General features: G+C 36.7%; 1 protein-coding gene and 1 long non-coding RNA gene across 11 annotated transcripts; one reads left to right on the forward strand and one right to left on the reverse strand.

Annotated features, from left to right (window-relative positions):
• Positions 1 to 302: 302 nt before the first annotated feature.
• Positions 303 to 11680, reverse strand: LOC113323108. Of its 10 annotated transcripts, none has more exons than XR_003347443.1 (12): positions 10515 to 11680; positions 10139 to 10231; positions 9977 to 10041; positions 7717 to 9802; positions 3679 to 4128; positions 3424 to 3481; positions 2661 to 3148; positions 1780 to 2589; positions 1480 to 1679; positions 1131 to 1227; positions 691 to 1057; positions 303 to 439 (listed from the first exon to the last, which is right to left on the reverse strand). It is a non-coding gene; the product is annotated as an uncharacterized LOC113323108 (long non-coding RNA). The 10 variants fall into 10 exon arrangements; XR_003347442.1 differs by having other exon boundaries at positions 10381 to 11680; XR_003347438.1 differs by having other exon boundaries at positions 7717 to 8317; positions 8860 to 8950; positions 9336 to 9802; positions 9977 to 11680.
• LOC113323107 (organic cation/carnitine transporter 2-like) lies at positions 5122 to 7148 on the forward strand. Its single transcript, XM_026571368.1, has one exon. It carries the CDS (start codon positions 5338 to 5340, stop codon positions 6037 to 6039), a length of 702 nt encoding a protein of 233 aa, XP_026427153.1. The 5' UTR covers positions 5122 to 5337; the 3' UTR covers positions 6040 to 7148.
• Positions 11681 to 11957: the final 277 nt, after the last annotated feature.

Here is an 11957-nt window from a genome sequence, read left to right on the forward strand (position 1 = left end):
GGAGTATTGCGTAGAAGTCTTAATTAGTGAATTTACAACATCAAAATAGTGGATTCCCAACCCTAGTTCTACATCTCCTTGTTAAACCCAAAAATCAATTTTTAATTAGTTGTCTTAGTATTTTCTTTGAGTAATCTTAAAACCCATCCTTTGAAAAGTCCGAGTATCGAATCCTATACTTATCACTTGTAAAATTACACCAAAAGGACGATAAGTAGTGGAAGCAAACCCTAATTATTAAAGAAATATAGGAAATATTAAAGTGAAAGATTCCATATCAGTAAAATTACATAAAAGGACAAAGGAAAGGACAAAAAAAAAGTAAATAATGGTAAAGTTGGTGCTTACCTCATCCCAGTCTTCTCTGCCTAGTAATAAACCCATCTCAGGAGCATAAGTTGCTCTCAAAGCATCAACCAGATAGCACTAGGCACAATAACTGCCATCAAAAAGATAAAAATATTAATAATGACTTGGTTCAACTAGAATGAAACCACATTATAAATGACAAACAAACAAAAAAAAATTAAAAAAAAAGAAGAAAACTAACTCAACCCAATTGATTCTCATATCCATCGATACACACACAACATGTATGCAAGTGATTCCTCTAAGTTGCCACTGAATGCAACTGCAAGTCTTGTCAACAATATCAACTTGAAATAAAGCATTAGTTTCAATGTTCTTCACCTCATATAACTTGCCATAAACTGCTCCATTTGGTCTCAGGTGAGTTGTGCATTTCTCCATCTTCTTTATCAACTTCATAACTTCTGGCACCAAGGTTCCAAGCTCCAACTTATCAGCCTCAGCTCTTCTCTTGTAAAATATACCCATAATGAGTTGACCATACATCATTCCAAGGGTACAAATGGGCTTGTATCTCATTGGGCCAGCCATGTTCTTGAAGGACTCACATAAGTTGATGTTGGTGTGCTCAGAAGAAGTAGATTGGTCATAAAATGCCCTAGACCATTGCTTTGGTTTTTCCCTCATCATGTATTCTGCTGCTGTTGGAGACAACTTTACAAGCTCATCCATATGTACCTAGTCATAACTATAAGGGTTAATAGATTACATAACATTAAAAAAATTCTCAAATAACACTAAAAATAAAGAGTAATACTAACCTTCTAATGTATTTCCTTATAACATAGTGTAGCATTGCATACCAGTTGATGTAGCTTTGTACCTTTATAATATTTTTTGAAATTTGCATACATATGTCTGCAGGTGAGTACATATTCAAAGTCAGCTTCTTCTCAGTAAAATTCATACATACTTGTTCTCAGTAAAATTCAAATTCAAATTTACAAACTAACGTTTACTTGAAACAATATCTTTGGTTGTGATCCGGAAATAACTCAGTAATGGTTTCTAACAGGCCTTTTTGTCTATCTGAGATAAAAGTCAGCTTTCCTCTAGGGTGATTGATAATATATGGCTTCAATGCTTTCATAAACAAGTGCCAATTCTCACCAATTTCACTCCTAGTAACCATTATAGCCAATGGGACAACCCTATTCTCTGTATCCAAAGCAGTTGCAGCCATCAAACACCCACCATGCTTTCCAGTCAAATGACAAGCATCAAAACCTATCACATTTCTGCAACCATCATGAAAACCTTTGAGTGGTGCTGCATAGGAAATTTTCATTGACTCAAAGCATCCATCAACACTGCAATAAAACAAGAATTGTCATCAATGTTCACTTAGAGAGTTAAAACAAGTGAAACTAAATACAACTTATCTATGAACTACGTAAAATTGCAACTCACCTTCCAAATGTGTACTTTGTCAAAGAACCAGGGTTGGTTTTCTCCACCATATCACAAAAGGCTGGAACAAGTCTGTAAGACTCATCATAATTTCCATTTACTCTTTCTAGTGTCTTAGTTATAACTCTCCATGCCACATGATAAGGAACACTAGTATTGTGAGTAGTGTGGAATTGGTCTTGTAAATTGAAATGACTAGGAATTGGGTCTCCATTTTTCAGCTTATCATACAAAAACTGTGCCACAAATTCTGCATTTCATGTTCTGTTTCTGGTTACACCTTCAGTGACACATATATGCTCCAAGTTCATCTTTCTGAGTATGAAAGTAGGTTCACCAGTTCTGACACTTGCATAAACAAAAAACTCACAGCTTTGAGACTTGTTATACATGCAATTAACCTTGATCCTTTCTTTGTCATTGGGATTCAACTTGTACTGAAACTTGTTCGTCACTGCATATGCCCTTAAGTGCTTCTTAAAGTCTTTCTTATCCATAAACTCCATCCCCACAAACATTGTATCAATATCCAAAAATTCCTCAGCATCTCCAGTGTCATCATCAAAGGCACTTGTTCTTTCAGCAGCTTCTACATGTGGCCCCCAAACTTGCTCATACCGAGTACCCAAACTATTTTTTGACCATCATCTTCTGCAACTCATTGGATTGATAAAGTGCCTTCTTCATCTTCAGAATCATATCTACTAGCACTATCACGACTGTCAGTATCAGATGGTACAACAACTACTTCTTTTCCTTTTGGGTGACACTCCTCAACAACACTACAATTGTTGTCATTCTGGGCTTCATCTATAACAAAATGCAAACAAGTTAAAATGCAGACAAGTATTTAATCAAACTAGAGAGATAGAAAATCATACCTGCATTTCCCTTTTTCTTATACAGTTGTGGATGTAAGAAATCAAAAGAGTCTAATCCCCAAAGTAGTTGTTCAAAAATTCAGCATACACTTCAATACCCATTTCTGCATCATCAGCAACTGGACTTCTAAAGTCATGTATGGGATGACACATATCTTCTTCTGCATTTGTGAGTTGTATGTTTTCATACTCCAACTCAGCCTGTCTTGATTCCATTGATATTTATTCATCCACAACCTCATCATCACCCACATTAACAAATATCTTCTTACCATTCACACTACCCAAACTACCACTAACTGCAGCAATTGACTTCTTTGCCAGCCTATCACTTCTTCTTAGTAGCTCAGGTGATTTACCATATATAATCCTCTTCTTAGGTGTTATGATCAGGGAAGGGTCAATATTGACTGGTGCTGCACCTCTTTCAATATGTATCCTTGATGTACTCTGCACCTTCTCAGGTGTTGAAAAAAGACACTTTGAAACTGACACACAAGAAGATAAAGGGCCTTCATCACTAAGAGGTACTTTCCTGTTGATAACATTCATGTAAAGATGAATATACCCATCATCTTCAACCACTCCTTTATCCCACATCTCAAAGAATTCTTCATTATTACCAATATAAAAAGGGTCCGTGTCACTGGACCAAGTCAGACTTACCTTCTTAATAGGTGGTAACTGATAGGCAGCATGAACAACATCACTAAAACCATTCAATCCACCAGAATTCACACTTATATTATCAAAAAAAACTAACCTTATTTGTATGATATTCTTCAACCCTAAAGCTTCTAACTGGGTTCTTCACATATTTCCTGCACATACACATAATCAAATTCAATACACTCTTCACAAGTAATAGATAACATACCCAATTCTCATAAATTAGTGTTTAGTATGTTGGTTTTTAAAATACCCAATTTTCAGAAATTGGGGTTTATAAAAAAATACCCAAATCGATAAATTTGAGTTACTGAAATTAAATTGACAGAATATGGTTGTGATTACCAACCTCATGATGTTCGCATACATAATGACGAAATCTTGTAAGAAAACCACCGTCGTCCTACAACCAGTTCCTTCTTTGTTTGGAAATCTTCACTAAATATGGATAAAAACCATACATACTACCGGCAAAAACAATTCAGGATCTGTTTGCGATCAAAACCACACGAAATCTCAAATTTTTGAGTGAAGCACCATTTCTGCAGAGCTTTTAGAGAGAGAGATGGCTGAGATGGAAATGAAGATGATTTTCTCAAACCTTAAACTGTTATAGATTCGAGTTTTCCCAAACCCGATCATATCCGTTTGTTTCATCTCGAGATGTACTAACAGTAAGATGTGTGGTCGCAGATCTAATATCATCTGGTTTGGGATATAACTGAGAAGCGGTTAGGGGTAAACTCGTAACTTTACGACCCAATTTAACTCTGGACTGGTGGGACCCAGCGACATAACCCTGCATTTAACGAAAATAGGACTGTTTTGTTAATGGTTCGTAGCAGTATGACCCTTTTACAAATCGGGTCTTAATATTGGGACTGGTTTTTACATTTCCCATTTATTTATATTCTCTTTGGCTTTTTCAATTTATATACGGACAATGCAGATGCGGAAAGAATAAATTAATAAATCTAGTTGCTTGGTGGAATCTTTGTTTATATGAAGCGGGAGGGAGGCAGCATTCCAAATTAAATGGTCGCCAGCTTAGACATTTAATTGGAGAATTACTAGTTGCTACTTGCTAATTCATATCGACAGAAACTAGGAGTAGGTTGCAAAGTTATGGGGTTGTGAGGCCACGTTTTTGGAGATTGTATAGCTGTAAGGATATTATTTTTGAAAGCCAGAAAAAGGCCACGTTTTTGGAGATTACACAGCTGTAAGGATATTATTTTTGAACAAACCGCTCCGTCATCACTTCGTTTTTGTTTATAGAAAACCAAAAGGGTTCTACTGCCAAGTACAAACAAACAGAGACTCGAGTAGTGCCTTTATGCATCAAGACCTTATAAGCAGATAACTGTGTGCATGTGCCATGCAAGGACCAACTCAGCCCATCTACTTCATGCATATTCACTGCTTGACAGCTGCTTCTAAAATTTAATTCTAAAACCAACCGATTTGCATTTTGTGTTTGTCAATATATACCATCAACCTCATCTTAAATTTGGACCTACAGAGCATCAACATCAGCAAGTGTACTTAGGAAACCCAATCTGATGGTATCTCAATCTCTATGTCCGTCCTATATATGGAAACCCAATCTCATCTAAACCACTTCTGATTCAAAAATAAATAAACCTAAATGAAATCAACTTTACCCTTTTGCAGAAAGATATTCATATTCAAGTGTCAATTAACTAGTGCTTTTATGCATCAACACCTTATAAGCAGATAACTGTGATGCACTTGAAATTCTAAATATTTATGGCTGGAGTTGAGATTTCGGACATGTACAGATTGATCACTGTGTGGATCCACCCACCCGCACTGGATGAATGGAATATTGAAAACTTTTGGGTGAATCCGTAGATAAGAAAGCATTTATTATGCCTTTTAGCATCTCAAGCTACTTCCATCATTGTCATGTCTGGTATATAAATCTATTCTCGCACTCTCTTTTAATCAGTATAGCTATTGCTAAGGCACCAATACATATACACTCATGGCCGATTTATCAAGTCTTCTAAACTCGGATGATTCTCAAACTCATCCCCTTCTCGAAAAACACATCGGAACCTTAGACGAGACGATCGAACGATATATAGGAAGTTTCGGTTGGGCTCAGTTACTACAAGCCATAGTTGTATCTTTTGCATGGGTTTTTGATGCACAGCAAACTTTCATCAGCGTCTTCACAGATGCAGAACCAACATGGCACTGTATAGATCCTAATGCATACTCATACTGCAACTCGACCATCATCACCAACTCCTGCAAATTGCCTAGAAATGCATGGACATGGAATGAACCTATGCAGACATCAACAGTTTCGGAATGGGACCTATCTTGTTTAGGTCCTGCTATCGCTGGTTTACCAACTTCATCTTTCTTCTCTGGTTGTCTGCTTGGTGGACTCGTTCTTGCTACACTAGCCGATTCGTCACTCGGTAGGAAAAACTTACTAGTTATTTCATGTCTTATGATGTCTTTATCAGCTTTCTTAACTGCATTTTCTCCTAATATCTGGATCTACTCGATTCTAAGATTCATAACCGGTTTCGGCCGAGCCACAATCGGTACTTGCGCACTTGTTTTATCGACAGAAATTGTTGGAAAAAGCCGCCGTGACAAGGTGGGTATTATTGGATTCATTTGTTTCACACTTGGTTTCTTATCATTACCAGCCATGGCTTACTTCACTTGAGGATCATCGTGGAGAGTACTATATATCTTAACCTCCGTTCCTGCAGTAATCTACTCCATAATTGTTCATTTCATGGTTCATGAATCACCAAGGTGGTTAATGGTGCAAGGAAGAAAAGAAGAAGCCATTACTACTTTGAGGAGTATTGCTTCTACTGATTCTTATGATGGAATAAGCATAAGTCTATCTGGCATATCTATAGGCCTGGAACAGTGGAATGCGGATTTGTACTCCGCCATGAAGATTTTATGGGATAAAAAATGGGCCTTCCGAAGACTATCGGCAGTTATGGTCGTTTCATTTGGGGTTGGAATGATGTATTATGGGATCCCGTTAGGTGTTGGAAATCTGGCTTCCAGTCTTTATTTAAGTGTTACGTTAAATGCATTATCGGAGCTGCCGTCTTCGTTAATCACCTATTTTCTAGTAGGAAGATTGAAAAGGAGAAGTTCCATGCTGTTTTTCACAATGTTGAGTGGTGTTTGTAGCATCATGTGTGTGATAATCCACGATGAGGGACGGCAAGGATTGAGAATCGCCGTCGAGCTGTTATCGTTTTTTAGCACGTGTACGGCGTTTGACGTTCTGTTGATATACACGTTGGAATTGTTTCCAACTTGTGTGAGGAACTCAGCATTGTCCATGGTAAGACAAGCTCTGGTTTTTGGTGGTATTTTTAGTCCGATTCTGATTGCAGCTGAAAGGGGAGTTGATGATAATGGACTCTTATCTTATGGAGTGTTTGGGTTGGTGATTTGTGTTTGTGGGTTGTTCACTGTTTGTTTGCCAGAGACGAAAGGTGAAATCATTTGTGACACCATGGATGAAGAAGAACAAAAAGCTAAGGTTAGTAGTAGTAGTACACTTAAAGCATCTAATAGCAAGTCCCTGGTACCCCATGTGTAGAAATAACTTGGTAGTAGTGTTTAAGATCAATTTTCAGTTGATCTGTAAAAACACTTGTAATCTTCACAAGTCGTAAAGTAGACGTGTCGATCCGCTAAGCGATGCACAGTATCATGAAAGTGTCTCTTCAGATTATTAAGGTAAGTTCCATTATTTTTCCTACCAATGTCTCTATTCATATCATCAATCTAAGTTCAATTATTTTGCCCCAAGTTCAATTATTTTGCTGCCTAAGTAAGTGAGACACTGTACATTGTTTGTCAAATCTGAACTTCCCCAGTTAATTTGCCTACTTGTCTGAGGCAACAACAGCCACTAAAATTGGGTGGAACAATGTCCAATCAAAACACTTCCAAGGGTGTTTGTTTGCCTTTGGATTCAAGGCAACAATACCAACCAAAACTGATTGGATATGTTCAGCCAATTGGATTAATCAAGCACAGATAGGGATCAATCCTGAATCGAATTTTTATTTTTATTTTTCCCTTCAGAAATGACGTACCATGTTATTGACAATATGCATACATGGCCCCGACCAGGAAATGCATGCATGGTTCCGACGAAAAAAGTATGACATCTCAGAAGAATGGCTTAGTCTATTTTAAGCAGAGAACAGAGAGCATTAGAATTCAGTCAATGGTTGGGATTCAAGAAAGGCTTAAAAGACATTTAATAACATGCTAAAAAAATACATTAATTGAAGTAAAACTCAAGAAACAATAATATATTATTAAGAGCATTAGAATTTTGTTCAACATTATAGAACCTAACCTGCATATTTAAGTTGTCCCATCGAGGTAACTTTGCCTGATCAAGGTGTAGCAGGTATTATTCGTTTAACACCTTCCTTTCTCCCACAACTGGTCACCTTATTTCAAAGACCAGCAGATACTATTTGTTTCCCTTACACAAACAACATTAAAATAAGTTGGCATTAAAACGCAGAGATTTTCTTTAGCGAAAATTCGAAGAGACTCGGAAAAACAAGAAACACCAAGTGAGTATATAAACAAATTTTGTAATCCAAAATGATTCTATGAAAACCAAAATTCACATTCCCATGAGAACGTACCATACTTGGATCTGAACTGGCAAACCTGGTACGCAAACATTTCATCAGGAGGCGCAAGGACTTATTATTCAAGCAATATGAGCAACCAAGAAGCAAAGTAATACTCGAAACTCTAATGCATCGGCAGTCACATCCCACACTCACATCCCACACTCGAGTTTCTATACTGACATTGTACCTTGATTCTCACCCTTAAATCCTGGCCTCGAACACGATGTGGTCATTGATTCAACTTGCCCTGGCAACTCTAGGTGCAAAAAATCTGTCTTCTACTGATATAATTTGAGCCATACAACTGACCTAAAAAACAACGAAACACACAAATGATAAGAACATTGATAAAAGAATACACAAATGAAATGCTTTGAACCAAACACTTATTAACTCCTCAGACTTCTACCACTAAAATCAATGCACATTCAGAGTCATGGGATAAATTTCTGGAATTTAGAGGTGCAAAACCATATCAGAGAACTTTAATTTGAAAGCCAAAATATATATCATTTATCAAGCAAATGAATATCACAAAATCGAAGGCTCAATGTTGCTAAATATTTGAAATTGACATTGAAAGTCCAAAGATTAACACTACATGAAGGGAGCATCAGTAGTCAAATTTCCCCTAATGCCAAGTAATACATTTTCCTCAGCCACAGGTTCACCACCTCCGACTCCAGCCATATATAAACCTGTGCTGGTACATAAAAGCTAACGACCACAAACCAAGATGGTACTGTGCATGCCAGCGGCTAGCATCTGAGGCATTATATAGCCAAAGTAGTGTATCTTCTCAATGAAATTCCTTGCTCCTAAAAATGTAGCATATGCTAATGTACCCTTACCGTGTTTTATTAATCCAGAAGCAGTATCACTTGCACCTCAGATAGGAATAGGACATCACAGTACTTTTCCTTATGAATGGTGGCTCGGGAACTATAACAACACGAAAGGAAGGGGAAAAATGAATAGGTAGCAATCAATGAATAGATATAAAAATGACCTCGTCTGATAGATAATGCACCAAGAGATATAGACATGGCTTGTTATAGCTCAACAACAAGTAAGAATTCAAATATACACCAAACCCCTGTATTACATTAATTATTTTCACTCAAAACTTGCACCTTGTCTAACTATTGATAACAAACTATAAACGCACCCAACAAAACATACTTCAGTACCTATTTTTCTTTTCCAGCTCTTGGGAAAGCACTGATTCTACTACCCTTACAAGGGTATCTAACGAACCAACATATGAACTAAATCAGCATTAGATGTCAGCCCCCTTCAACATCAACTGTAAAAGCATAATATTTACCTGAGGACTATTTACCACCATGAAGTAAAGACCTTTAACTGGATAATCTTCCAGAGACATTTGTTCCACTGGGCCTATCATATTTGAAATCACTATGTTCGTCTTTCCTGAAATACCCACGGATATATCTAGCTACTTCCTATAAAGTTAAACAAAAGCGTTATAAGAACATGATCACCACTGCTATTGGAAGCAAAACACTCAATCACAATACTACTATGCAGTTGTTGCTGTGGTCTCATTTAGGGAACTCTATCGTCTTCATTGTGCTTCTTATCATCAAACCATGTGTTCTTGAGGTGACCACCGTATTTACTACATCAATAATGTAAAATTATCAAATTCCTGCGAATTAAATAGTGTTAGGAGTATGTCAATTATTGGAATGATTGCATAATTGTACTGTGATGCTATGTTGAAAAGCTCACTCCAGCATAGCTTTTCATTCCACTTAACAGTGGAAAACCCTGCAAACCCACACAATGGTATAAGTACATATAAATCAGTAAAAATAAAATCTAAGAGACATGGGAATTGAATAAAATACCTCAACTTCCTGCAAATACTTACCGCAACAATCTCTCAGTACTAAAACAACATATAAATTTTAAAGAAATTCGAAAATTGAGATAACAGATTACCTTCAGCACGGAGAGTTTATCGTCCAAGCTGTGCAAAAATTGTGAAGTTTTATACACTAGACGAACTGAATCAGCAAAAACCAAAACATTGTCAAGAATATCTAATCCTATTTTGTCTGGATTACAAAAACAAAACCCAGTTCAGAGGTAGACTTTCCAAACCTAAGAGTAAACAAAGATGGAGTTATATCATGGAAGACGGAGTTATATCATGCAGGAGTGACTTTTTTAGTCCTTGATCAGTCTTCTCAGAACCTGTAGTTGTCATACACCATTAGAGTTCAATCCTTAAACAAACAATCAAATCACCATTGTCATATCTTAATTAGCTCAAAAAACACATCACTTAATTCTTAGAACTAAAATCAATTGAACATCAAAGACATTAGGGTAAAAACACTAACACTTCAGGAGCCAAGCCATAAATCATAAATCATGATTATTATAAAAATCAAACAAACCCATATCTAAGATTTCAAGGAAGTAACCCCTACCCCACAAAATAAAAACAAAGAGATTTCAGTTAGAAAAATCGTACATGTAGAAGCCAAAGATGCTATATCTATGCGCCTTCTTCGTACATGTTAAGAAACTTCGCAATTTATCAGAAGGATAAGCATACATCAGGGTAACACACTTGAATAGAAACCCAAGTAACAATAGTTTTTTCTCATATTAGTATAAAAATGAGCAGTAAAAAAATCAAAAATACGATTGCATAACGGAAAAGGAAACTAAGATTAACGAAATCGAGAGACAGAATGAGATAGAAGGAGAACATAGAACGAAATCGGAAACCCCACAGCCATTAAACAGAGCTTCTCTATTCTCTGTGTGTCCCGGCAGGCGTCCCTTAGGTTTAGATTGTCAATGTATGGCAGTGTATCAAATCGGAGATGAAGTATTGTCCACTGCAAACGGAGTTAGTAACGTCTAGTTAAGTTTTTGGTGTAAACCAAGTGTAACAAATTTATAAGCTTCGGACTTCAAGTGAAATATTGTCTACCCACCTTTATGTTGACGGTCTTCCTAACGGCTGGTTATTACCTAGTGTACACAGAGTGTAATCAAATTTTTAATGTTTCCAGCAAGTTTCGTCAAACGTCCTCCTCAGATTTAGTAATGTTCAAAGCTTTTCTCATTAACTCTGAAGAGGATGTCAATCTCACCGCCCAACGTGGGCTCGTATAATTAAGATTTTAAAGGATTTGATAACAATGAGACATGGACATCAAACATGTACGACTAAAGAGCTCTTTTGGTATATAGTATTTGTAAAACCTAATTATATTATTCTTCAAGACTAACTACAATTACGTCACTTTTATTTCCAACTACATAGAAATAAAGGATCAGAAAGCTTGGATGCTATCAGTTTATTGTTCATCTGCAGAAAACGGTTTTCACAGCCAACAAAAAATAAAATGGCAGGAGATTTTTCTTTTTTTGACGGTATCGGTTTTCACAACCAAAGAAAATAAAATGGCAGGAGTTTTTCCTTCTTTTGACGGAAAACAAAAAAAAATGTTTCTCTCTCTGACTCCTTCTCTCTCCTCCCTACCTGAATTCCTTCTGTTTCTCTCCCTCCTCTGGCAATTTCTAGTTGTTACCTCTTGTATGCTACTTCCTAACGGCTATTTTCGATCGGATTCCATCCTTTTTCATGCCGAAAAACTAATTTCTTCTAAGTTTTTCTATCCTTTTCTTCTCAATTTCTTCCTTTCTGTTCTGCATCATGGAAACAATGCTCGGTTGCTCTTGTAATTGCTTCAATCTTACCACAAACCACATAAATCTCACAAATCACTCCAAAAATTCAGGCATCCCAAATATCACAGGAATCACATACACCACAAGAATCGTAAGCTAAAAAAACAACTCTATCACCTCTAGTAACTATGTTCACCCTATCACCCCAAGAATCTCTCCATTACCCAATCTCAAGGTTCAAACTACAAATTCTATTGATACCACTACAGCT

The sequence above is a fragment of the Papaver somniferum genome, chromosome 11 (genome assembly GCF_003573695.1).
Source record: "Papaver somniferum cultivar HN1 chromosome 11, ASM357369v1, whole genome shotgun sequence".
In the NCBI taxonomy this organism is placed as follows: domain Eukaryota; kingdom Viridiplantae; phylum Streptophyta; class Magnoliopsida; order Ranunculales; family Papaveraceae; genus Papaver; species Papaver somniferum.